General features: G+C 56.6%; 2 protein-coding genes across 6 annotated transcripts; one reads left to right on the top strand and one right to left on the bottom strand.

Annotated features, from left to right (window-relative positions):
• Positions 1 to 1,870: 1,870 nt before the first annotated feature.
• On the top strand, positions 1,871 to 16,255 carry DBN1 (drebrin 1). 3 transcript variants are annotated; one of them, XM_080672901.1, is made up of 16 exons: positions 1,871 to 1,889; positions 2,303 to 2,401; positions 7,084 to 7,139; positions 7,750 to 7,862; positions 8,027 to 8,101; positions 8,197 to 8,343; positions 8,482 to 8,559; positions 8,816 to 8,967; positions 9,072 to 9,135; positions 12,108 to 12,167; positions 12,256 to 12,379; positions 13,107 to 13,244; positions 13,569 to 13,739; positions 14,140 to 14,822; positions 15,121 to 15,223; positions 15,368 to 16,255. In XM_080672901.1, the coding sequence occupies exons 1-16, from the start codon at positions 1,876 to 1,878 to the stop codon at positions 15,436 to 15,438; spliced, it is 2,148 nt and encodes a 715-aa protein (XP_080529027.1). In that variant the 5' UTR covers positions 1,871 to 1,875; the 3' UTR covers positions 15,439 to 16,255. The 3 variants fall into 3 exon arrangements, with proteins under 3 accessions (XP_080529027.1, XP_080529028.1, XP_080529029.1); XM_080672902.1 differs by lacking the exon at positions 13,107 to 13,244 and having other exon boundaries at positions 1,872 to 1,889; XM_080672903.1 differs by lacking the exons at positions 1,871 to 1,889; positions 13,107 to 13,244 and having other exon boundaries at positions 2,106 to 2,401.
• Positions 16,256 to 16,519: 264 nt separating this feature from the next.
• PRR7 (proline rich 7, synaptic) lies at positions 16,520 to 26,180 on the bottom strand. Of its 3 annotated transcripts, none has more exons than XM_080673395.1 (3): positions 26,109 to 26,180; positions 17,289 to 17,942; positions 16,520 to 17,069 (listed from the first exon to the last, which is right to left on the bottom strand). In XM_080673395.1, exons 2-3 carry the CDS (start codon positions 17,698 to 17,700, stop codon positions 16,672 to 16,674), a joined length of 810 nt encoding a protein of 269 aa, XP_080529521.1. In that variant the 5' UTR covers positions 17,701 to 17,942; positions 26,109 to 26,180; the 3' UTR covers positions 16,520 to 16,671. The 3 variants fall into 3 exon arrangements, with proteins under 3 accessions (XP_080529521.1, XP_080529522.1, XP_080529520.1); XM_080673396.1 differs by lacking the exon at positions 26,109 to 26,180 and adding an exon at positions 25,915 to 26,025; XM_080673394.1 differs by lacking the exon at positions 26,109 to 26,180 and adding an exon at positions 25,622 to 25,762.
• Between the last annotated feature and the right edge of the window lie 193 nt (positions 26,181 to 26,373).

Below are 26,373 nucleotides of genomic sequence, written 5' to 3'. Positions count from 1 at the left end.
GGCTTCAGATTGGTGGGATCTGGTACCTTGGGTGTTATCAGGAGTTTCTGTTCATCTCTGCACAGCTTTCCTCAGTGCTGGCTTTTTTCTCAGGAGGCTCTCCCCATCATTGGCAAAGACACCCCTCTGCCAGCTCCAGGCCCACATCCTGCCAGCTCAGCAGCCCCAGTGGAGCCTTTCTTAATGATTCCAGCAAAAGTCCTGGGGGGCTGGTGCCCATTGGACTGATGTGGATCACGTGTCCATCCCTGAAGCGGTCACTAGGTCTGACCCACCGTCCTGGATTATATGCTCCCCTCTGGAGCCTATAGTGGAAAAATCAGCCAGAAAAACAGGAGGGATTGTGGTAGAGACTGACTGTTCAATGAGGTGACTGCTGCTGGGCCCTCAGGCTGGAGCCAGCTAGATCAGGGCCAGAACAGAGGTCACTTCCCATAAGTCTCCTCAGAGACTGATCAACGCCTCCTCTATGCTTCACTTTGTCCTCGTTCCTGGAATAGGCCATTGCCTACAAGCAAGCATTTTCCTTTTATCTGGGGAGGGTCACACCCTAACATCCCCATCCATCCTGCCCTTTCCTATATAAGTAACCCCTTAGTGTCTGCCACTCGGCACACAGGGTAGCCACCTATTCTTGCCACCGCCCAAGATGCATCTCATCTGTAAGTTCCCTTAATAAACTCTTGATATAATGTAGAGTTGTCAGCCTTTTTCTTTAGTCTCTCAGCCTTAAGGGATTTTATGTAACAAGGATGCCTGACCACGGATGCTACTGCACTGGATACACTTCCTCCTTGTCCAGGACACCTACTCCCTGACTCCTGCCCTACACCCTCTAGCTGGCTATAGCCTGGGGAACTACATCTGACTACATTCCAGGCCAGGCTAGCCGCTACGTGTTGAAGGGGAAGTGAGGAGGGTATGTGGTGTGCTGTAGTGACGTGGGTTCTCTTGCAGACTTTATCACTCAACAGCTGTGTGCCTTAGGCTGAGGCCCAACATCCCTCTACCTACTTGTCCCAGGTCCCTTTAGCCCTGCTGTGGGGTCTCCTCCCTCTCCCAAATCCTCTGACCTTGTTCCAAGTGTGGGCTGTGGAGAAACTGCCAGGGCCAGGGGTCCATGGGCATATTGGGCACAGAGTTTCCCAGGCAGGGGTCTGGGAAAATGTTCTGAATTTTAAGAGGGCTGTCCTTCTCTAAAGCACTGGGAACTGCTGCTGGAGATCAATACACACACTACTTACTCTCTTATTTGTCTTGGCCAACTCAGAACTCAGATGCTACTTCCAGAAGGAAGTCTACTCTGGGAGGCTTGAGGCTTAGGGACAAGGCAAAGGATTTCCTTGGCTGTTTCTGGAGGCAGCTGGTAGGGAGGGGGGCTCAGCCTAGGGGTGGGGAAGAGGTGGTGGAAGAGGACGGCTATGCTGGGGTAATGATGTGAGTTGGGGCTGGGAATGGTCAAGGAGGCAGGGATGGAGGGGTATGTTTGGGAACTGGGATCAGAATGGGAACAGGATAGACTGGACTGAGGAGGGTGCAGCTAGGGATGGGGTTTCATGAATTGTGCGGGGGGTGCATGTTAAGCATGGAGTTGGGAGTGAGGCTGGAGCTGCTGAGATGGGAAAGAAATGCAGCTGAATTTGGGGTTGGGATGCAGATGGCAATGGTCAGTGACCCTGATGGACTAGGAATGGGCCTTTCAGAGGTGGGAATGGGCGGCAGATGGGGGTGTGTGCTTTGTGGCTTGGGGCTGGGGGGTAGGGATGGACCAGGGATGGGGCTGAAGCCCGGATAGAGATAAATTAAGCAAGGAATGGGGCTGGGCCGGATTGAAGTGAAGTGGATTTGGGATTGGACTGGGAGCTGATAAGAAGAATGAAACTGAGTTGGTGAGGTTGGGGATGGGACTGGGTTTGGGGTAGAGGAAGAGGGTGAGCACCTAGGCTGGGGCCACGGTAGGTGAGGGTTTGGGACGCGGGTGGGACAGGCCTTGAGAGCCGAGGGATGGATCTGCGCCGGCGAAAGGGCGCTGGCTGAGGGGCGCGGGGGCGCCCGAGGCAGGCCGGGAAGGGGGGGCGGACCTCCCCCTGGGCCGGGCTGGGGCGGCGCTAGGACCGAGGCGGAGGGACGAGCCGGGCGGAGCCAGCGCCCCCCGCCCCCCGCCGGCCGGCTCCCTTCCCCCGGCCGCTGGCTCTCTCCGCTCGCAGCGCTGCAGAGGCTCCGAGGCGGCGACGGCGGTGACTCCCTCCTCCCCTCCCTCCTCCTCTGTCTGTCCGTCTGTGCATCTGTCGTTCGGCCTCAGTCCGCCCCGCAGCATGGCCGGCGTCAGCTTCAGCGGCCACCGCCTGGAGCTGCTGGCGGCGTACGAGGAGGTGATCCGGGAGGAGAGCACAGCCGACTGGTGAGCCCCCCGCCCCCGCCCCGGCCCCTTTGTCCCCGTGCCGCCGCGCCTTTGTTTCCATCTGCCCGCCACTCGGCTGCGGGAAAGGTGGGGGCGACCCCGAAATGGTGCAGCGGCCCGGGAGGACCGAAAGGGGCTGCCTTTGTGCGCGCCGGGGGAGGGGCCGGGTGGTCCCGACTGGGCGCTGCCGGCCCGGAGCGCCCGAGGCCGCCCCCGGAGCGATGTGGGAGAGGTGGCCGGACGCGGGCCGGATAGACGCAGGGTCCGGACGTGTGGCCCGGGCTCGTGGCCCTGCAGGAGCCCATCCCCCGGCCCGGGCCCGGGGGACAGGTGTGCACAGGCCGGCCAAGGGCACCTTCGCTACCTTCGAGCGGGCACGGACCGGGCGGGGACGGGGCGGGGACCCAGCTAGCGGAGCCAGCTCAGCCTGCCTGGCCCAGCCCGGATGGATGGCCGCAGCACAAAGGAACGCTGGGGCGGGGGAGGAGCAGAGAGGGCTAGGGGCCGGGTGCCCCGCCCACCGGGGGGGGGGCTCTCGGAGTTGGGGTGTGATGGAAAGATGTTCATTGCCACATGGCAACAGCCCGGTGACTCCTGTTCTTCTCCGGGGCCGCGGAGAAAGCAAGGGTGAAGGGGATTTCAGGGACTGGGCAGCTGGACTGGGAGATGCCAAGGGGGCCCGAACTGCCTGCCTAGAGGGCCATCTGGGGACCCTGGGAGGAAGCCCTCAGGCGCACAAGCCTGGAGGGAACCCCCAGGAAGGGATGAGGAGCTGAGCAGATCTTCTGAACCCTTGGCTCCATCGCCAGTGCAAGGGGCTCTCAGCTCCCTGGTGGGGGAGGAGCAGGAGTGCCCTCTTTCCCTTCCACAGCTATTGTCTCCCCTTGGGCTGGGAGGGGTGGACCACCTGCTCTGGGGCTGGACTCCTCAGGGTGGCGAGAAAGCCAAGGGGTTCCACACTGCCCCATTCAGGAATCACTCACCCCCAAGATACTCTTGGGTGAGGTGCTTATTCTATTCCCAGACCTCTACTCCCGCTGGCAGGCAGGATACCAAGGCACGGAGTGAGGGCAGGCCCGAGGGACCTCACTTGGCTGGCCTTACCCAAGTAGGGAGGGCATTCCAGTAGGAATACTGACCTGAGGGCTGGAGGAGGGGACCAATGGCCAGGCGTCCATGCCACAATACTGCAGCACTGGCGGGTAGCCAGGCCTGCCTGGAGAGATGGACTCGGGAGACAAGCTCCCATGTTCCGCAGGTCAGTCATAGGAGAGGTCAGCATAGGCTAAGTGGGTAGACGGCCAGCCCGTTGTCCCAGCCCTGCTCCTGGGGGCTGAGATCATGGGAGGAGTTCAGGGCAAGTGGCCAGCTTAGCCTGGTGGAGGAGGTGGCCTTGGGATATTATGGGCCCTGCCTGGGGAGGGGCGTGGTCCATCTCAGAATGCCCCCCTCACCCTCAGTCTAGGGGTACTGTCTACCACTATATCATTGCCCCTAACTTCCCAAAAGCAGAACTCTGGAGGCCAGTGCAGGACCACACAACCACTGCTGGCCCACCTCCTGCTCAGTAGAGCCCTGGGCTCCCATCACCGAGCAGTATCCATGTGGCCAAAACCAGTTATTCATCACTGGCATGCGTCACTTCCCATCTGGGTTTTGTGTGGGACACAGATGCACACATGTACCCTTGCATGTGCACACATTTGTTCACTCCCAAGAGCCTAGATAGCATTTTGTAAAAAGGGGTGAAGATGACATCCTACAGTGGGGGGCATGAATGCCCCCAGCTGCTGGCATTGAGCTAGGGTTACAGTGGGGTCTCAGAACTCAGGAGCAGACCCTGTACTCAGAGGCCAGAGGAAGGTGTCTTGGATAAAATTGCTGCCTGGGTAAAGGGGGCTTGTCATTATTCTCCCTTACCTTGCCTCTGAGTGGTGAGGGTGGTGGGGCGAGCTCACTTCTTTTGAAATGGACCACTGCCCAGTCACAGGGACAGGGGACCCAGGAAGAGCCAGTGTTGCTCTGGATGTGACATGACTCGGTGTGACCACACAAGAATTCATTCCTCTCTGGTCTTCTTGAAAATAAGAAGAGGGGCCCCTGGCTAGTGTGGCTGAGTTGGTTGAATGTCTTCCCATGCACCGATTCCCCATTGGGGTACATGCCCCATTGCAGGCACCATCCCCAGTAGGGGGCGTGCAGGAGGCAGCTGATCAATGTTCCACTCTCTCATCAATGTTTCTCTCCCTCTCCCTTACTCTCGCTCTCAAATCAATAAAAACTTTAAAAATAATAATAAGAAGAAACAAAAGAAAAGAAGAAGAGGGCATTGGGCTCAACCATACCTAACATCTGAGAGTGCGATTGTCAGGAGGGCCCTTCCTGCCCTCAGCCTCTTGCCTCAGCTGACTCCAGCATCTCCTTGGAGCTGCTATATTCCAGCTCCTACCTCATTACAGTTTCTCTGGCCCAGATGGTTTCTCGGAGTTTGTGTCAATATTACAAATACCTACTGGTGCTATTGTGTGCTGGATCCTGAACCCAGAGAGTGAAGTGTGTTGGCTGACTGAGTCAGATATCCGCCTTCACGAAGCTTAGGTTCAAGGCAATGTCTGTCACAAGGGTTTGGAGCTGGTGACATATGTAGAGTCCCAGTTCCCCCACTCCTGCTTTCTTGTGCTGTCCAGGCCCAGGCTGCCTCTGAAGTATTAGAGAAGCACTGGTTCAGTGAAATCCGGGGTGGGCTCAGATGCCTCTTCCCTTCCCTGCTGGGATGTGGTAAGTGGTATGGGGAGGCGCACAGCTTCTTGGAGATCTGGCATCAGGACCCTGAGGGATTTCTGCCAAGGGTGGGCGTGGGGTGGAGAAACAGGCCTAGCTTTTCTGCAAAGGGAACCACATACACAAAGTCTCAAGAGTGGGAAATACTCAAAACTGTGTTCGGCATCAGGGAGCCATCCAGGTTAACCCAAGTGTGTGGTGTGGATACAGAGGTCCAGCTGGAAAGGCAGGTGGGTAGAGCTCAGGACCGAAGGCCTGTTGAAGCCTTTGAAGTTAGCTATGGTTTCTGCCTGGTCAGGGCTGTGGCGGGAGTCAGAAAGATGCCGGGAAGTAGGCAGGCAAGGATTGAAGATGGAAAGGGCAGGGCAGGCGTTCCTGGGAGTAGCAAGGGCCCAGCCTTCGAGAGGCTGAGATTCATCCCTGGGAAGTATGCTGCCTAAGGCAGTGTCTGGGAACCAGGGTCTCAGAGTTCTGCCTCAGTTTCTCATCTGTGGAATTGGGAAGGACAGATCCTGCTTCTCTGAGGGCTCTTTGTTCCCAGTGGTGGGTTAGGGCAGCCGGACAGGTGGTGGGACAGCTGTGCTGGGAAGCAGCTGCCAGCAATGGGGCCCGGGCAACAGTTGGACCAAGAGCTCCCCGCCTCACAGCCCACCTGTGTCCCTTTCATGAGGGAGGGATCCTGGGAATTGGTGTGTGTGTGTGTGTGTGTGTGTCCTTAGCTGTGACTTGTGCTGACCTCATGGAGCTAGGCCAGGCCCTCCTTTTTGCTCTCCTGCTTCCTCCCTCTCTCCCTTCTTTTTCTTTCCCTTCCCTTCCTCTCTCCTTCATTTCCTCTTTATCCCTTTCTTTTTGTCTTCTCTTTCTTCCGTCTCTCCCTGTTTTTCCCACTGACTCTCCCTTTCTCTTGTCCGGATCCCTTGTGCTCCCACCACCCCTCCTAGTCTTGGCAATAGGGAAATGGGGAAGGGACTGAGCCCTCTGGAGCCTCTGGAACAAGGCCCTCCTTCCTTGCCCCAGGCCTGTTCTCCCAAAGGGGGTCCTCAGGAGCAGACATCTCTGCCTTCCCTTCTGTGAAATGGATGCTGTGCCACTGCCACTTGGGGCGAAAAAGCTAGGAAGGAGGAAAAAAGCTAAGAAGGCTGCTAAGTCAGCTTTCTGGTGAAGCTAAGGCTAAAGAAAGGCTGGCAGTCCCAGGAGGCCAGGGCCTCAGCTGCGGCAGAGGTGGCCTAGGGGCTGGAAGACCAGGAGAGTAAAATCACTTAGGGGCCACAGTCTGGGCAAGAGTGACCTGGGTTACCTCATCCACATTTCAGTGAGACATAGATTAAGGCTGAGGGTGTGTCCCTGGGGTCCTTTGTGTTCAGGAGACTGCAGTTGGAGTGGGCCAGTCATGTGCCAGTCGCTGGGTTGCCATGGTTACCAGGGGATGCCCTGATCAGAGTGAGCACCAGGTTCTTTCTCCTCCCCTTCCCCTGCTGTGAGGGGAGGGGCGATGGGTACCAAGACACACGCCTGGCAACAGCCAATGGGGGATGAGGAGCATGGTAGCCAGGGAACAGTAACCAAGGAACCATCGCCTTGGAATCTCTAAGTCACACCCGCTGGCTGAGTTGTAGGCTGCCAGAACCAGAGCTCCCAGGACGTGACACATGGACAGTGATTTCTACCCGACTCCCATTGTTTATTCCCCACCTAACCCAGGTGCCCCTCTACCAGGTCTCAGGGCTTCCCCGATCCAGAAATGGTTCCTAGCCCTATTGTCAGGCAGTGAGTGCTGGGGCAGAACCCCCTTCCTGTCCTGCCCCCTCTGTGTCCCTCCTCCTCCTCCCTAGAGCTGTCCCCACCCAAAATTGGCAGCCTGGGCCTTGACAGTTCTAAGAACCACCACTCCCTCTCCCCAGGGCTCTGTACACATATGAGGATGGCTCGGATGACCTCAAGCTTGCAGCATCAGGAGGTAAGAATTCCAGCCATTCCTTTGCCTTCTTCTCTCGGCCCTTCCTCCCCGCTCCTCTGGTTGTTTTCTTCCCCACCCGCTTGGCTGTAGGTCACCTGGCTCCTGACCACCTCCTTGCCTGCATCCAGCAGACCCACACTTGTCTGGCAGGTGTCCTTCCTGATCATCCCTAAGCTCCCTAGGGTGGGAGGGAGGTAGCCTTGTTTCCTATTTGATAATGAGAAGACAGCCTCAGAAGGAAGAGTCACACAGCCCGAAGTCACACCGCTCTGCGGAGGGGACCTGTAGGGATGGCCCAGATCTCCCTCACTTTCTCTAGAGCCCAAAGGCTTTCTTTGACCTCACTGGGCACTAGTATGTCATGAGGATGTGTGAAGAACAAGCATTTCCTCAGTCCTACCCCAAATCAGGCCCTGAGGATTCAAAGGCAAAGCTAGTGCCTGCCTGCCACTTTTTCTCACACCAACACAGAACCTCAGGTCTTGGGGGGAAGTGTGGGGGAGGGGCAGTGCCTGCAGAGCCCACAAATGGAGTCTTTCCTTTGGGTTCCAGGCCCTCTGTGGGGTAAGGGTTAGGAGATGGGAGTCCTGATGCCTCCTAATTCCTCCAGACGGGGGCTTGCAGGAACTCTCAGGCCACTTTGAAAACCAGAAGGTGATGTACGGCTTCTGCAGCGTCAAGGACTCCCAGGCTGCGCTGCCAAAATACGTGCTCATCAACTGGGTATGCAGCTGTGGGCTGGGAAGGGAGCTGAGACCCAGAACAGTTACCCTCCACCCTCTGACACCTCTGGAGAGAACCCCCACTATACCCCTGGGAAGAGAGCCCAGGCCCTTCTTATCCTTTCTTGTCCTTTCTCAACCCCCTCTTTGTTGGGTACTTTGCAGGTTGGTGAAGATGTGCCTGATGCCCGAAAATGTGCTTGTGCCAGCCATGTGGCTAAGGTGGCTGAATTCTTCCAGGTGCGAGTGGGGGTGGGACCAGCCACCCAGGGTCTGTATGCTGATGGTGGTGATGGGAGGGATCCATACTGCCTGAACACACCTTCTTGCTGCAGGGTGTCGATGTGATTGTGAATGCCAGCAGCGTGGAAGACATAGATGCGGGTGCCATTGGGCAGCGGCTTTCCAACGGTCTGGCACGGCTCTCCAGCCCTGTGCTGCACCGGCTGCGGCTGCGTGAGGATGAAAATGCTGAGCCGGTGGTCAGTGTGCCTGAGGCCAGCTGGCCCTGCCCAGGGCTCTCCTACTCCCGCCCTCTCAGTCCTCAGCCTTTTCTGGAAGGAACTCCAGGAGCACTCAGCCTGCTCTAGGAGCTCATACCAGGCCATTTGACTCTGCAGGGCACCACCTACCAGAAGACGGACGCAGCTGTGGAGATGAAGCGGATTAACCGTGAGCAGTTCTGGGAGCAGGCTAAGGTGTGGACCCCGACCCCAGCCTGCAGGCTGAGCTGACCTGACCCCATGGAGTAGCCCTGGGATTCTCTCCTCAGGTCCCCCATCAATAGTGTGTCCCATCCCGTGTGCTCCCCCAGCTGAAAGAGTGAGACTTATGTCCAGAGGACTCACGTTTTCTCAGAACCCATACCTCACCAGCCCTTGGTTAGGGATGGCCTGGTGGGACAGGGGGGCTTCCAGGCTCAGGGTCTACACTGCCTTGCACGGGTGGTTGCAGAAGGAGGAAGAGCTGCGGAAGGAGGAGGAGCGGAAGAAGGCCCTGGATGAGAGACTCAGGTTTGAGCAAGAGCGGATGGAGCAGGAACGACAAGAGCAGGAGGAGCGGGAACGGCGCTACAGAGAGAGGGAACAGCAGATTGAAGAGCACAGGTGTGCCCAGCCCCGCCCTGCCGCAGGCCCCGCCCTGCCACAGGCAGGTCCATGTGGGCCCTCCGTCACGGTGCATGCCCACTTATGCTCACTTATCATTTCAGGAGGAAACAGCAGACTCTAGAAGCTGAGGAGGCCAAGAGGCGGTTAAATGAGCAGTCTATCTTTGTAAGTTCTTAACCAGGGCTTCCAGTCTCCTGGTCAGGGAAATGAGGGTGGTCCCTGTGCTCCTGGGCCTCTTGGGGAGATGAGTGGCTTGGAGACAGTGCTGGGTATTCTGGGTACTGCTCCATGGGGTGCCATGAAGTGTCAGGTCTGCCACTCAATCACGTGGGGTCTGGCCCCTGGCTATGTAAAGCTTGGAGAAGCTTCTACTTTAGACTGAAAGAGGAAAATCTATCTTGACCCAGACCCTCACTGACCAGGCTCCCTTGTCCCCTCCCAGCAAGGCTTGAGGGGCTCAGATGGATTAGACATACTTTCTGCACTTTGGGCTGCAGACCTGGTCCCCACAACACTAGTGCTGAAGAGCCACACAAATGAATCTGGCTGGTGCTCTGAGCATCTAATGCACTGTGTGTGTGGTGTCTCCTTCAGAGTAGCCCCTTGTTCCAGGGATGCTGTCTGAACCTTCAAACATTGGGGTGTCCCATAGGGCCTGTGGATCTGCCCTTTGAAAAGCCTCATGCTTTGAATTAAGGTCATTCAGTGGTGAGATATAGTTCAGGACGGGAGGTGGGTGGTACTTGTCTGGATTGGGACTATGATGGGCAGATGTTGGGCCTTGGGGACCCAAAGGAGCTTCAGGGCCACATCCACAGGAGACTAGGAGGGAGGGGGCAGGACAACATGGGCATTCAGTGGCTATCATATGTTACCAATCCCACCAGCCTCTGGATGGGTGGAGATAATGTGTAGTTGGTAAGCTCCAGCCTCATTCATTCAACAAACCCTTACCACCACCAGGTGTTAAAAATATGGTGGTGAAGAAGATGAACAAGATGAAATGAACCGAAGATTTTATTTTCAATTGTGTCAAAATACACATAACATGACATGTAACATCTTAGCCATTTTCAAATATACAGTTTAGTGGCATTAAATACATTCACGTTGTACAAGCATCACTACAGTTTATCTCCAGAACTTTTTTCATCTTCCCATACTTAAACTCTGTACTCATTAAACACTAACTCCCCATTCTCCCCTCCCCCTAGCCCCTAGCAATCTACTTTGTCTCTATGAATTTGACTTTTCTAGGTATCTCACATGAGTGGAATCATACAGAATTCTTCTTTTGGTGACTGGCTTACTTCACTCAATATAATTTCTTCAAGGTTCATCCATGTGTCAGAATGTCTCCTTCCTTTTTAAGGCTAATACTATTCCACTGTATCTATATACCACATTAGTTTGTCCATTCAGAGCAAGGGCTTTTTTGAAAAAGCTTCTTTTTATAGGAAATTTCACACACACAAAGTAGGAAGAATAGTATAGTGTACCCTCTGAGCTGATCACTTATCTTGCACTAATTATCAACATTTCAGGCAAAATCTTAAGGAACTTGCACCATTACTTTATAGTCCCATCTGACCCTTCATGTGTGGCTCATTCGATAGTGACAGTGGATGTTCTAACAGGTCATTGTAGTGGCCTTACAAGTTCAGGTCCTCTAAGGAAGATCCCATGTGAGAAACTTTGGAATTTAGAACTATAAAATGCTTCCTCTCTTCTGATAAGACTTGCATTTCTTGTCTGAGTTCCCTTTATACCTGGGCTGCCAGGGAGCTCCTGTATATCTGCAGATGCTCAGGCACAGCAGCATCTTTTTCCTACCCACAGTCCTAACTTGTTTCAGTGTTTTTCACATCGTTGGTAGGTGGTAAACCCACTCTGGTCTTATTATTATTATTTTTTTTCTAAATGAAGTAGAGGAACCTAGGGAGGTTATACTAGGCAGGGACAGAGACTCTGAAAAAGCTGGTTGGATATCCATTATGGGAAGGCAAGGAGACTGACTGGAGCCCAGTGGGCTGAGGAGCAGGGGAATTTGGGAAGATAGAGCAAGGTCAGAGGAGTCTAGACTTCATTCTGGAAGACACGAAGTTGTTGCAGTGACAACCCTCTTGAAGGGGGACACTTTGAAGGGCATTCTCCTAATGCACCCTATAGGTGATGCATGTGTTCAAAAACAGGAGCCCAGTTACTTTACCGCCATACCTGCAGCTTTTTGTCCCCCCTCAGTCCCTCCTGCCCCATTTGCCGCGGGAGCAGCAGGGGACACTATTAAGAGGCTTTGGTGTAGTGAATTCAACTGAGCAAACATGTGCCAACTCAACCTCATGCTGGCCACACATAGAGACCTGAGTTCTCATCCTGTGTCACCCGCAAAGGGTAGGAGACTTGACCCCAGAAACAGGAGATTTCTGACACAGTGTAACCTGTGGTGTGTGCTTAGAACACCTTGTGGGGACCCAAAGAAGGAAAGGACCTGAATGGGCCAGGGACCTCTTCCCCAGGAGGCAGTGCCCAAGCTGAGGCCAGAAGCAGGAAGAGTTGGAGCTGGGGTGGGGGTTGGGCGTTTGAGGAGAGAGGTTCATCTCCCATACCAAGTGGTAAATGGCATGCATGTTCCAGGGATGAAAACTATTATGTCATGCTGATAACTTTAGATCTACCTCTCCAGGTGTGTGGCCAAGTCAGGGTAGAAGGGGTCTGTTGGGGAGGTGACAGGGGTGAGGTCAGGCAGCAGGAGGGGAATGTGGGCCAAGTTGGGGGTGGAGGGAGGTTAATGAGGAAAACTCAGTTATGATGCTGAAATTCAGAGCGCTATTGAATAGATACTGGGGTTAGGAGGTTTAAAAAAAGTTGGCTGCAAAGCAGGGAGTGCGCCTGGAAGACTGGGGATCTGGGGTGAAGGAGCAGGAGGAGCTGAGCTGGGTGCCCAGGCACCTGTCCAGGCTGGAGATGAGGTGGCTGAGGGCCTTGTGGTTGGAGAGAAGGAGCTGTGTGATGGTGGTAAAGGGAGCAGAGATGCCACCTACGAGCCTCTTCCTGCCAGATTATGGAGGAAACATGGGGCTATAAGAAGCAAGAGCTCCTGGTGGGACTGCCCAGGACACTGTCGCTTTTTTCCCCAGGGTGACCGGAGGGATGAAGAGGAAGAGACCCAGATGAAGAAGTCAGAATCGGAGGTAGAGGTGAGAGTTGGGGGGTCAGGGCAGCTGAGTCCAACAGGGACTGCCTCAGCCTGGCCAGCCTGATTCTGATCCTTTTCTTGTGCTCCAGGAGGCAGCGGCCATTATTGCCCAGCGGCCTGACAACCCACGGGAGTTCTTCAAGCAGCAGGAACGAGTCGCATCGGCCTCTGTGGGCAGCTGCGATGTGCCCTCGCCCTTCAATCATAGACCAGGTAGTCCCAGGTCCCACCCCCACCTGACCCCCACTCGGGTTTTGGCCCTGAGCCTCTTTGACACTATGTTTTGGAAGAGAAGCCTTGCCCAAGGACCCTTGGAGAAGGCAAGGTGGTTCATCAAGCGTGCTCCCGCCCACTGCCTCCCAGGTGGCAGGACTGAGAAGGCTGGGGAGGTGATGGTTACTGTTGGGCTTTGGCTGAGCAGTGGGCAGTGCTAGAGGCCATCTAGGCAGCTCTGGCATGGGCTAAGGCATGCCCCTGGCCGTAGGGAGCGGCCCTGCTGGAGTTAAACCAGGTGCTGCTGGGGTTGAACCAGCTCCTGCCTGAGGGCTGTGGTGCATGAGGCAGCCCTGGAGCCTGCACCCAGGTTCCCTGTCAGGGTTCTCATTGTAACTTCTGCCTCCCCAGAAGCACCCTTCTGCTCCCTGTCTGCTGGTCTGGGTGTTTGCCCCTGTGTGTGCTTGGCCTGTGCAGGGGTTTCAGGGGTGGGACAGGCTGTCCATGGCTGTGTGTTTTGCAGAGGCTGGCTGTGTTGGGCAGGCTCCTTGCTTTTTGTGGCTGGTGCTTGAGGCTGTAGCCCAGCTTGGCTGAATGTGCGCCCTGGCCAAAGGCAGCTTGGATAGCCAGGGCCAGCTCTGGGGGTGGGTGAGGCCTTGGGGCGGGGGTGGGGGAGACTGACCCTCTCTTGTCCTCTGTCTCTCTCTCTGTCTGTCTCTCTCGGCAGGTCGTCCGTACTGCCCTTTCATAAAGGCATCGGACAGTGGGCCTTCCTCCTCCTCCTCTTCCTCCTCCTCCCCTCCACGGACTCCCTTTCCCTATATCACCTGTCACCGCACCCCAAACCTCTCTTCCTCCCTCCCATGTAGGTAGCAGCCCCAGGCCTCGGCAGGGGGGTAAGAAGGGCCCCACTTCCCAGCAGCACCCCTGCCCTTACTCCCCAGCCTGACCACTGATCTCTGGTGTTTGTCCCCAGAGCAGGTACTGCCTGCCTCTTTTCCCTAACCCTGAAGGGGCACTGACCCCCAGGGGCCTGGCTTACAGGGTCTGGAGTTGTGGTCTGGACCCTGGGGAGCTCCCAGCCCCGACCCAGACTCCAGAGAAGAGATGCTGGCCAGGCCCTGAGGTGTACAATCCTGGTCCCACCTGGCTTCTTGGCCCTCATTAACCGTGGGGGTTTGTTCCACAGGCAGCCACCTGGACAGTCACCGGAGGATGGCACCCACCCCCATCCCCACCCGGAGCCCATCTGACTCCAGCACAGCCTCCACCCCTGTCTCTGAGCAGATCGAGCGGGCCCTGGATGAGGTCACGTCCTCTCAGCCTCCACCACCACCACCACCACCTCCACAAACCCAAGGTAAGTGAGGGGCCCTAGCTGTACTGGGCCTCTCACCAGTCCCTGTGCTGAAAATCCCAGGCGGCCATGGTAACAACTCCCCAGGCACCTGGGCCACCCATCACCCAAACTGTACTGCCCTGGTGTGGCAGTCAGATCTACCCTCTGAGTCTCAGTGTCTCTCCATGGAGTAGGACTCAGGCCTTCCTCCCAAGGCTGCTGAGTGGCTTGCAGACACTAGGTAAAGGGGCAGCAGGGCCCAGTGGGTGCTGGAGGGTACTCTGCATGGAGCTGTTAATTGAGGCCTTATTTCCAGGAGGTCGTCAGATTTTCAGTGCATGACAGGGTAGGTAGTGTGCCTGTCCATGGCCTTTGCTGGTGGAGCTGGTCACATCTGTCTCCTCCATCTCTTCTGTAACAGAGACCCAGGAGCCTGGCCCTGGCCTGGAGGGCGAAGGGACCAGCAAGGAGGCCAGAGCTGCAGCCCCTGAGGCCTGGGCTGGCCCCGTGGAGGAGTCCCCGCAGGCACGGGAGCCTCCCCAGGGGCAAGGCAGCCCCATAGAGGACTTTATGTTCATGGTGGCTCCTGAGCAGGCTGTCCTGGCTGCCCCTCTAGAGCCTGTCGTAGCCAACACCACCACAGCCGACACCCTGGCAGCTGCTGCCATTGAAACCGATGACGTTGCTGCTGCTGACACCACTGTTGCCAACACTGTCGCCCCTGCCACTGCCAGCCTCATTGACCTATGGCCTGACAACGGGGATGGCGCCTCCGCACCCCAGGCTGAGCCTAGGGCTCCGACAGCGCCCTCAGGTGCTGAGGTCACTCTGGCGGAGGTGTCCCTGCTGGATGAGGGGGCCCAGGAGCCACTGCCACCAGCAGGTGAAGTCTGTGCCAGTCTCCTCAATTTTGATGAGCTGCCTGAGCCACCAGCCACCTTCTGTGACCCAGAGGAGGAAGTAGAAGGGGAGCCCCTGGCTGCCCCCCAGGCCCCTACTCCACCCTCTGCTCTAGAGGAGCTGGATCAGGAGCCGGAACTGGAGCCGGAGCCGGAGCCCCACCTGCTGACCAATGGCGAGACCACCCAGAAGGAGGGGACTCAGGTAGGGCAGGGCAGCCTGGTGATAGGGTTGGAAGTCAGGGCTTGAGAAGGGGGCTGACCCTGAGTGTTTTAGGCTTGCAGCAGTACCCCCTTTCTCTGTGACCCACATTATTAGGGGGAAGCTGTATTCCATTTCCCTTCCCTGGGCCAGCTCTGCTTTTGTTCCTAAGTCAGGTGTCTGTTTTCTTGGCAACCGCGGGTGGAATCGCTGGTTGCTGGAGAAACTGCCTCAGGCTTGGTAGGTCAGCCCTAGTCTTGCAGGGTGGGGCCACAGTAACCTGGTGCTTTCCTCTTTGCAGGCCAGTGAGGGGTACTTCAGCCAATCACAGGAGGAGGAGTTCGCCCAATCAGAAGATCTGTGTGCAAAGGCTCCGCCTCCTGTGTTCTACAATAAGCCTCCAGGTAGTGTAGTGTGGGTATGGATGATGGGTCAGAATTAGGGTGGGGATGCTGGGTTTAAGTGTGGGCAAGGCACAGTTCCCAGGGGGATACAGCCGCGGATCTGCTGGCCATTTCCTTAACTGCCCTCTTTTCCCAACACCATAGAAATTGACATCACCTGCTGGGATGCAGACCCAGTCCCGGAAGAGGAGGAGGGCTTCGAGGGCGGCGATTAGCAGTGCTGCCCACCCTCATGCTGTCCTTGCCAAGACCACCCACCTGCGCTGGCCTCTTCCCAGATGGCCTGCCGCGCCTGTACTCGAAGACGCTCCGCCTGGCACCCACTCCAGATTCTGGCCCTGTCCGGGGACTTGGCCGCTTCCCTGCCCACAGGGCCTGACTTTTACAGCTTTTCTTTCCTTTTTTAAAAAAAAGTTGATAGGAGACTTGTACAGTTGACTGGTTTTCCTCCCGTTGGTAGTTGAGATGTTGTTGCAAATTCCATCCCCTCCCCACCCGGTCCAGATTGTAGCGCTTAGCCCTCCCTGCTCACTCGGCTGGCCAGGGTGGAGGCCTCACCCCGATTGGGGCCTGGTGAGGGGGGAGCTCTGGTGGGAAAAGGTCCCCCACTTCTTTTCCTAGTTTTATGTTTCTTGGAAAAATACCACTTTGTATTCTTTGTCCAGGGCTTCAGATATTTTGCACGAATTTGAAAACATGGCAATAAATGGCTCGCGGGCTCTGGCTCCCTGGGAACCCCTCCCTGCCCGTCTCTTGACCTCTACCCACCTGGCCCTAAGGAAGTAGCAGGCCCAGCTGGGGCAGCTCAGCTTCCCAGCCCTTTCCTGCCCCCTCCTGCTGGGCGGGTCCCAGGCTGGAGGCCTTAGGCCCATTCAGGTTAGGGCTATGGGTGGGGCCCAGAGCTTGGGTGGCCCCTCCCCACTCCCTTCTTTGCTTGGGTCCCTTTTTCACATTCAGTAACTGTTTTTTGGAAAGCACAAACTTCTGTAACGGGTCGTGCTCATGTCTGTTAATAAAGAAATCCAGATCCCTTTGGGCCTGCTGCTGGGCCGCCTGCCCTTGACCCCTTTTCCCAACTTTCCCCACCTCTAAGGCCACAGGGGAACCTAACCGTGATTTCATGGGCAGGGAAGATGGCGTCTGAGGCTCTTGGGGGAAGCAGGCTGACCTCAGGTTTAGTTCTGCATCCTCCAGCCACTTAGCTGAAAAGCGCACTCAGCTTTCCTCCTGCCAAGGCCCAGGCACACCTGGCCACCAGGACTTTGGACGCAAGCAGTGGGTGTCCCCTCCGCTTGTACCAAACCAGATCACACACCTTTATTATCCTCAAAATGTAACAAATGGGGTAAGAAATCCCTCCCACCCCCCGCAGTCCAAGGGAAGTATTTAAAAAGCCTCACAGTCAGGCCAGGAGTCTACTGTTGGGGCTCGGGTCGCCGGGCACCCCTCTATACGGCTGTAGTCCTCCCGAACAAGGGGATGGAGACCGGCAGGCGCCAAGCTCCGGGCTCCAGCGGCTCACGGCTGCTGAGCTCCGAGTCGGTCCAGCTGGGGAAGACCCGGCGGCCTCGGTCCGCCTGTAGGCAGAGTGCAGGGCAGGGCGCCGCGGGCCGCGGGGCGCTAGGTAGGTGCAGCGCCGACGTGTAGCCTCGGTCCAGGAACAGCGGCTTATAACTAGGCGGCGGCTGCTCCTGTTTCTCTGCGCTGTCGCGGCGGCTCAGAAAGGGCGTGACGATCTTGCGGTAGAGGCCGCGGGTGTCGGTGAGCACCTCACTGTAGGGCGGCGGCGGCTCGGCCATCAGCACCGCCTCTTCGTAGCACGGAGGCTTGGACATGTCCGATTCCGCTGTGGAGTGGGAAGCGGTCCGAAGGTGTGAGACTACCCGTCTCCAGCCTCCCGCAGAAACCTTAGCCAAGTCTCCAGCCTCCCGCACAAACCTTAGCCAACGCCAGGCCCAGCCCGCGCCCTCCTAGGTTGGGGCAACCCGTCCAGTGAAGACCAAGAGTCAGCCCGCGTCCGAGGCCCCGCCCATCCCGATCGCCTCCGGCGTAGGTCGGCACTTACCTTGGCGCGGGTAGCTCCAGGGCCGGGGCGGCACGGAGAGGTGCGGCGGCTGTGGGTGCGGCAGTGCGTGGTGGTGTGCGTGCGGATGCGCGTGTGGCTGTGCTGGCCCGTGATGCAGCAGCGGGTGCACGTGCACGTGTTGGTGCGCGTGCGCCGGCGCTTCAAGGCGGCCGCGGTGCGGTGGTGGCGGAGGCGCGAGGCCCGGGGGGCTCCCGGCCAGGCTGCCCTCGAGCTCGAGGGGCTCCAACTCGAGGACGCGCAGGTTCTGCTCACGCAGTCGCTCCTCCTGGCGCCGTTTGAGGCGGCGGCGCAGGAAGCTGCAGAAGCAGCACAGTAGGACGATGAGCCCCCAGATAAGCCAGAAACCAGCGAAGCACGTTAGGAACGTGTAGGTGCCCTGGGACATAACCATGGCGGCGGCGCGGGCGGCGGGTCCTCGGCAGCTTCACTGGACACTGGGCTCCTCTACGTGGCCCCGGGCCCGCGCCACGCTCCCAGGAGCCGCCAGCATCACTTGGGGACCTGCGGCCGGGGGCTGCCTGCGGCGAGGCTCAAGTCCTGCGCGCGCCGGCGGGGGGCAGCAGTATCGGTGCCCGCTCCTTCCCATGGTGCCGGCGGGCGAGCGGGCAGGCCTCACCCGGGGCCGCGCGGGACCTATGGGACAGACATAAGGCGCGGTGAAGGCGCGCTGCAGCCCCCGACGACTTCCCTGCCGGTGCCCTGTGCAGTCCCGGGGATGCCTCCTTTGCCGGAACCCCCACACTCCCCGGGGGCTGTGACGTCACCGAGGAGGGTGACGTCACACCTCGAGGTTTCCCGGGTAGGGTTTTCCCGGGTCTGAGACTCGGCCGCTGCGGCTGAGCTGAGGGAACTCCAGGCAGGCCAGCAGGGGGCGCGCGAAGGCCAGACTCGGCCTTTGCGCAAGGGAGATTCGCCAACCGGATCCCCTGGGCACCGCTTGGTTGCTTGGCGGCGGGGAAAGGGTGGCCCACCTTCTAGAGCCACACAACCAACCACAGGCGCCTATCTTCAGCCCTATACATATGTCTAGCAGCCCCAGGAGCTCTAGGTCTTGTACCCGCTCCCACCCCTGGCTGCCCAAAGCGTGGAACATTCCAGCCCGCACCGCGACCTCCCCGATTGTCGCCGTTCTTGTAGCGGGAGCTCGGAGGCGGGTAGTTCCCACTGCATCTGCCTTTGTCCGCGCCGAATACCCTCCCACCATGAGCTGTTCCCTCTTCCTTTCCTCTATGTGCCTCCACCCGACAGATCCCAGTTTCTTCACCTCCTACTCCTGCTTAGTCCCACTTGGCCCTGCCCTTCTAGCTCCAGGACACTGGATCTCTTCCCCTCAATTCCTTTCCCTTTCCGCAGAGGGGAGGAAAAGTCGTTAGTACCACCTGGTCCCGCATCACTCCAGATGGGCCCCTCTCCTCCCAACTCCTCTCCAAAGCCAGGGTTAAGAGGGGAACCTTGCATCCTAAGAGGTATGTAGGAGGGGACCCTGACGGTAGAGTGACAGATGGCAGGCGACTGTTCATCACCCCCGCAGAACAGAAATGAGCCCTTCTTGAATGCCTTTTACCCAGGGGCTTTCATATACCACCCTTTGGGGTAACTAATTATTCCTATTTTAAAGATAAGGAAGGGGGAAGCAATTAGCTGTACAGATAGCAGGTGGCCCTGCGGTAATTTAAATCCAAGCCTGGCTACAACACCCTAGCCTGGGGTGGAAGAGTGCTGCCTGAGCTATGTTGTGAGACCTCTTCCAGAAGCCCCATGGACACCCCTATCCTCAACATGTCCAATGAACACATTCAGCTTTGGGGGCCAGGGTGGGCCTGAGCCCCAACCTGGGGGCTCCAATCAAGCCATCTCAGACCGGTCTGGCAGTAAGCTGGGGGGAAGCCAGGGCACAGGCCACCCCAAGAGGGCTCTCGTCAGACTAAACAGCTGCCTGTGCCATGTGCCACTTGGTGCCTGTGCCAGTCCCGTTATCCTGGGCCTGCATTCCAGAACAGACAATGGCAGGAACAATAGTTCCACCCACCCCCTCCACAACCCTGCCATGAGGCTGCCATGGCGACGCAGCCCTGATAAAAACACGGTGCTGCCAGTCACTGGGAGTTAAATAAATCCGTTGTTCTCCTTTTCCTGAGCCCACAGGAATTTTCAGGAATGCTCTGAGGAAGTTGGTACTAACTAGGGGGCCCCTTGGCCTGCAGAGCAAGAACAGCTCTGGGTCAGAAAAGCCTGGAGGTGATGTTTAGCTGAATTCAGAAATAGAAATAGTTACCAAGGCCTGTATACTGTGTGTCAGGCCTTGTTCTAGGCTCTTTTCATGCAGAATCTTGTGTGATCTTCACCAGCACTTTCTCATGGGGGTGGGGGTCCATTCGATAGATGAGACCAGCTCAGACAAGGAAATGAACTTGTCTCAAGTCACAAAGCTAATAAGGGGGGAGCTAAGATTTAGCCTGAGTCTGAATCCAAAGTCTGTGTCAAAACACCTTCGCCTACATGACAACTGAAATGTACACGAAAAGCCTGGTGCGTGTGCACCTGTACATGAGGACTTGGCAGCCACAGGGACACTGGCCAGCTTGGAGCCAAAATATGCCTTCTTGTTCCTTCCTATCAAGGCCCTGGCCCTTTTGGCCCTCAGCCCTCAGCTCAAGAGTGGGAAAAGGCTACATGGTGGAGGAGAAATTGATGGCAGCTCCAGGGTTAACCAGGAACAAAGGACAGAGACCCTGCCCTCAGGAGCCCAGTGCAGCACTAGAACAGACTGGGGCAGGCCACACCCAAGACCAGCTGAGTGCCATTGTGGCCCCTCAGCTAGGAGGCAGGAACCATGGCTGCATTTTAGGCCACTGTGTGTCCATGAGAGGAAGTCTTACAGCTGAGCTGACCCTCTGGCACCAATGCTCAGTTTTAGTGCGTGAGACCCTGCCTGAGGCCTGCCTCCTGCCCAGTATCTTCTCAGTCCATCTCATCTCACCCATAGAAGGTGCTCAATCCATCATCATCAGGACATTCTTGCAGGCCTTTCCAAATTCACTTCCTGACCAGGCCAAGCTGCTCCAAGGCTCCCCAAGCTGTCCCTTTGCTCCTTGGGCCTCTGTCATGCTTCTGGCAGACCCTGCTGTAGCCTCTTGTACACAGCCATTACCCTTCCCCAGCCTCTCCAGACTGTTCATACCAAATCCCTTCTCTGTGTCTGACTCTGGCTGTGCTAGGAGTAGTGCGTTCAGATGGACTCATCCTTAAGTTTGTCATTTTATGATTTGTTTTGTTTCCTCTTTCTCTTTTCTTACCTTTCTTGTGGGTTATTTGAACATCTTTTAGGATTCCATCTTGATTTATTTGTAGAGTTTGTAAGCACATTGGATTGTACAGTTTTCTGAGGCCACATGCTCACTGGCAGCACAGCAGGAGGTAAAAGAGAGACCCAGGGCAGTGAGTTCTGAAACTCCATGTTGCCTTGGTGTCCTCCTCAATGACCCTGGTGAAGATGGAGCTAATCTGTGCAAAGGGCTTGGAGACACTCAACAAATGTTGGTGCTTTTCAAGGCTCTGAGCTGGGGATGCAGAGATGTGAGTGTCCCCAAGGTGTTCCTGCCACGGGCTGGATACCACAGGTCGTTCTCGCAGTCATCCTGAGAACTGTTAGCACTTTCCCCATTTGACTAGAATACGTGGCTCAAAGAGATTAAATGACACCCAAGGTCACCTAGATGTCTCATTCTGGACCTACTGTAGCCCTGTAGGTTGAAGAATCCCAGCTCCCAACTTCAGACCCCAAAGATCTGCTACTGGGTCCTTTATCTCAGCAAAGGGCCCACCAGTTACTCTATCCACTAAATCCTGCTGTTCTTACCCTCAGTGTAGTGTGTCCTCACCTGTCCACTTCCTTTGGTTCCCCTGCCACTGCCTTGGCCAGGCTACCAGCATCTCCCACGTAGGCCCCTATTACCATGGTTGCCACCACTGTCTCTACTTCTGTGCTGTGTTCCTGCCCAGCCTACCCACTCTCCACATTGTCCATTTTCCCAGGGCACTCTCTAGCCTGAACCCTCCAACAACTCCCCACTGTCTCAGGAGACAGTCCAGCTCTTTAACACACTTAGATGGGAACCTCTCAAACTGGGGTAAGTAATCATCAGAACCACATGGAGGGCTTGTTAAAGCAGAGTACTGGGCTTCGCCCCCAGGTCTGGGATGGGGCCTAAGAATTTGCATTTCTAACAAATTCCCAACAAGTGCTGGTGTTGCTGGTCCAGGGAGCACACTTTGAGAACCACTAACCTAGATCATGGCCTCTGAGATGAGCTCCTGCCAAAATCTCTTCAGCCTTACCTCTCAGGGCTCCATTCTGCACTGCCTACAGCTCTGCTTTCTCTCTCCAAGGGGCCTGTAATACATCCTCGCTGTTCTTGCCCCAGCACTCACTACTCAGCTTCACGGCCTCACTTGTCACTTCCCTGGACAAGTCAGCCCTGAGCCACCTCACCCCCAGGCTGGATAAGAAGCCCTATGATATTACAGTATTCTATAGTGGCCTGTGTCCAACACCAGAGGCTGTATCTGTCTTAATCACCTGGTACATAGTAGCTAAAAAATCACTTGCTGAAGGAGTGACTGGAGGTGTCCAGTTACCTATTTGGTCTTTTAGCTGTAGGGACAAGGAATGCCTCAAGAGCTGGGTCTGCATCCAATCCATTCCTGGGGAATGTCAGCCATTCATCAAAATGTCACAGAGAGGCCATAACCCAGCTCTTGGTCCTTGCAGGTTGTTTTATAAGCAAGCTGAGGACCATATATCTATGTCCTAAGAATTTGTCAGGGTCTCTGGTGTGGGTAGAGGAAACCCCAGGCAGTTGGGGTTCTGGGTCATGAGGTTCCTTGCATGTGAGGCCAAAGGTACCAATCAAGTGAAGGGACAGGGACTCAGACCAGGGGACAGAGGGGAGAGAGAGCAGAGTGTGTGTGAGGAGTGAGGATGGGGTGGAAGTGGGTGGCTGCAGGGGGTAGTGGCCGGTAGAAGAGGGTAAACGGGGGATAAAAGGTGATGGAAGGAGACCAGACTTTGGATGGTGAACACATAATATACAGATGATGTATTATAGAATTGTACATTGGAAACCTATATAATTTTATTAACTAATGTAACGCCAATAATTCAATAAAAAAGAAAGTTAAAAATGCTTTATAGCAAAAAGAAAAAAAAGAAAGAAAAAAGAAGAAAGAAAGTGGCTGCTAACCTGTCCTGCGTGCCCTTGCACATGCCAGGCTCACTGCTAGCCTCTTTATCTTCAGTATCTCAGTGACACCCAGAAGGTGGCTGCTGCCATCCCCATTCTACAGACAAGAAGCTGGGGCCACCTTAGGCCCACACTGTGAAGCCCAGGTGACTGCAAAGTCCACTGTCCTGGCAAGAAGGGCATTTCAGGAAGGCACTGGTGACATTTTTACACTCCTCCCACACCAAGACAGATGAACTCAGGCCAGAGAGAAATGATGGGAATTGTCCCAGCTGCCAAAGTCAGCCAGGCATGGAGCTGGCCACAACCTCCTTTCCAGCTAGGCCAAGGTACTAGCGTGGCACCAGTACCTGTAGGTAGCATCTCTGTGATCCAACCATAGTCCTGGGCTATGAACCCCAGGCTTGGGGAACTGCAAATAGGACAACAGAGACAGGAGCCCCAGGCGGCTTGTGGCCACAGAGGCCTTACTTAGGTCAGTATCTACTATACTCAGATCTGTCCCTCCAAGGGAGTTGAGTACAAATTGGGGGTGAAGGGGGGAATGAGGATGCGCTCTTCTGAGGGGCGGCCTGGTGTAACACACAGAGCACTGATGGGGGAGCCCTGAGTTCAAATCCTGCTTCTTCCCTGCCCTGCCCTGCCCTGCTGGGTCTGTGTGACCCGATCCCAGCTATTCTCATGCCTGAGCTGAAGACTCTTCACCTGTAAGACAGGGATAATGAAGCCTGCCTGGCAGCACAATGGAGGAACACAACTGATGAGGGAGGTGAAAATGCTTCAAGACCATAGTACATAGCTGCATGTGACAAACCAAATGCCAGCATCTTGCAGCCTCAAAAGGCTCATATGTGGAAACCACACCATGGTGCTACATCTACACAAGCCTGGCATGGTCTGGCAAAAAGTGCCATCACTTTACTGTGGGCCAGAGGTCTCAGCTCGTGACTCTCAGGCTGAACAAGGTTCATGGATGTGTTTTGCTGGTCCACAATCAATTTAAAAAAAAAAATTTAATTGGAGTTTTTACATGAAAGTCTGGATTTTTGCCTCATCTTTAAAATTGGACAATCTGGTCATACCTACTCCACATTCTCACATGGTGACGTTGACTGCAGCTGAGTAGCTCCCTGGCACTCCTCACTCTGGGCCCTCAAGGCATTCGGGTCTCCAACCACTGAGCTAGACTGAGCACCCACAAGGGCCAGCACTCCATAGGCCATTCTTTGCTAAATTCCTTCTCCCACAGCTGCTATGTGATCAGGACAAAAACAAAGAACTAGAACCTTGGGAGTTTCCCAGGATACTGAGGCAGACCTCACTGCTTGGTCGTCCTCAGAGAGAGAAAATGGAGGGACGGTGGGTGGGAGCCAGCCTGGCCGCAGAACAGTCCTATGGAGCATCTAAGGGAGCCAAATCTGGCTATTTCTGGAAGAAGGAAAGGTGTACCAAGGCAGGAAAGACCGCATTTGCTCACTGGAGGAATGGAAAGAAGGTTAAGAATGTTCCTCTAGAAAGCGCCACAGTTCTTTCCTGCCTGGCTCACAAGAGATGTGTAGCATGCAGAGGGGCGACGCCAGCAGAACCAGCCCTGGAAACCCAGCTCCACTCTGACTGGTTGTGTGACCTTGGGCAAGTCACTACCTCCCTGAGCCTCAGGCATCTTCAATGCTACAACGGGGGTAATAAACTTACCTTGCACAACTGTTGTAAGGATTAGGAATAATGGATGCAGAGCCTCACCCCCGAGCAGAAAGAATGAAAAGGGCCTGTGAATAATTCCAAAGGCCTACTGTCTGTGGGAAGGAGACTTGGGCCTGACTCAGGGTACCACTCATCCATGGACATCTATGCCAACATCTCAAATGCTCAGGGTAATGGTCACTTCTGGTGCCCAGGACACCACCCTGGATGGGAAGGGAAAGCCAGGGGTGGCGGTTGTGGTCGAGGCCTGTGGTCAGTAGGGGATGGCATCTGCTGAGTCAGACCCAGGAGAGCTGGCTGGAGAGCATTTCTCTCCCCAGTACATTGAAACCGAGGGGAGGTTGGGAAGGGAGCCAGAGGTCATTTCCTCCGACTCTGCTGCCATTCTCCTTCCAGAGGAGCTCCCTGGGTCAGGGCATCTCCATGTGGCACTGGCCAGCCTGCGGCCAACCTGCATGCCACCCAGCACAGTTTGGGCTTTGAGCTCAGGCAAGGAAGGGACACTTGTGATCCAGACAATGGGCTGGGGTGCTCCCTTCTGGCCGGGGTCAGCAAAGTCCTTTCCTCTGCCCCTGCACACGGGGCTCCCACCCCTCCCTGCAGAATGGTGGCTTGGAATGAGTAGTACAGACCCACCACCGGCCCAGCACATGCCCTGGCCACCAGGACGAGAGATCCGAGCTTCTTTCCTCTCCCCTGGTAAGGAACATCATCTATGGGGTACCCAGCTCGGGTTGGGCCATTTCAAAGGCAGGTGGTGGTAGTGGCGGTGGGGGTGGCGGGATCCGGATCCAGCTTCCATGCCTCTTCCTGCCAGGGTTCCCCTACCTTTGCCACCCCAGGAGCCCCGCTGCGACGACTGCAGCCACGTGCGAGCCAAATTTTGCTCCAAGGTGCGCTCACCTCCCCACCCCCACCCTCGACGGGTTGTGGAGGCAGGCACACCCAAACGGACGAGAGGGGCGAAATCCCCCGCCTCAACCGTGAGAGGGGTAGTCCCCGCATCCCCTCTCCCACTGTGCCTGGGGGCAGAGGCCCCGCATGGGGTGGGGGAGGGCTGGGAGAGGGTGTCGCCGCCCCACAGTCGCGTTACCGAGGAGCGAAACCCCGTTGCTGTGACAACCGTTTCCAAGCGAACCAGTGGCTGCTCGCGCCCCGCTCCGGCTCCCTCGCTCACTGGCGCCCTCCCTCTCCTTCCCTCCCTCTCTGCAGTGGGGGCTGGGAGAGGGGCTGGCCGGGGCCGGGGTCCAAGGCGGCGACCCGGGCCCCGGAACGGAGCCGTCCGCGGGAAGGGGGCTGGCCCCGGGAATGTCTTCCGTCCACACTCCATGCCCACCGGCTCGCTGCCGCCGCCGCGGTACTCACGGGCCCAGGCATCCTCCTCGAGCTCGTCTTCCTGGCTCTGGGAGAGCGGCGCGGGCCCCGCGGACGGAGCCTCCGGCCGGGGGGAGGCGACAGCAGCCCCAGGAAGCTGACTGTGGCAGCGAAGGCGGCTCCGAGCGAGGGGCTGGAGCCGCGGGGCGCGCGCACGGACGCGTACACGGCGCGTCCTGAGCCCGGCGTGCGCGCACGCGGTCGCCAGCCGAGAGCCCCTGCCCCCCACACCTCGCAGCGGAGGAGACAGTCCCGGGAGCCAAAGGCGGAGGACCCTCACCCACCTGTCGAGCCGGGCTCTCCTGTCACAGGGGATGCGCTCGCCACGCCGCACACCTAGCAACAGGCTGTCTGGGCCTGGCATATGCAGGCAAACCCAGTGCACACAATCAGCAGAGCACACGGAATGCTCAGCCAAGCAGCTGAGGTCTAGACACCACACACACACACACACACACACACACACACACACCCCTACCTCAGCTCGAAAACCCGACGTACGTCCAGGCCCTGGCCATATACTGACAGGCACTTCACGCTTGCAGTAGGCAGGGGCTGGAGCAGGCAGGTACCCCAGTGTGGCGCCAATCATGAATTCACGGCCTCAAGGCCACTCCCACTGTGTCTCCAGCAAGCCTACATCACCACATGCCTACTTAGAAATAGCAGGAGGAGAACCTAGTTCTTGATCCATAGCGCTGGATTCCATGGACCCTGCTCATCCCCAGCAACAGAATTGAGCC

The sequence above is a fragment of the Plecotus auritus genome (genome assembly GCF_963455305.1).
Source record: "Plecotus auritus genome assembly, chromosome: 6".
In the NCBI taxonomy this organism is placed as follows: Eukaryota; Metazoa; Chordata; class Mammalia; order Chiroptera; family Vespertilionidae; genus Plecotus; species Plecotus auritus.
Note: the sequence above shows the minus strand (reverse complement) of the source record. Positions and strands in the feature narration are given on the sequence as shown.

Excerpts from the sequence above, each read along its gene's own strand:
- DBN1 (XM_080672901.1), top strand. Across the intron at positions 8,344-8,481 it reads ATGAAAATGCTGAGCCGGTG|GGCACCACCTACCAGAAGAC; the intron begins GTCAGTGTGCCT and ends TTGACTCTGCAG. Across the intron at positions 14,823-15,120 it reads CCCAGAAGGAGGGGACTCAG|GCCAGTGAGGGGTACTTCAG; the intron begins GTAGGGCAGGGC and ends TCCTCTTTGCAG.
- PRR7 (XM_080673395.1), bottom strand. The coding sequence starts at position 17,700 with ATGGTTATGTCCCAGGGCACCTACACGTTCCTAACGTGCTTCGCTGGT. Across the intron at positions 17,070-17,288 it reads CTGGAGCTACCCGCGCCAAG|CGGAATCGGACATGTCCAAG; the intron begins GTAAGTGCCGAC and ends CCCACTCCACAG.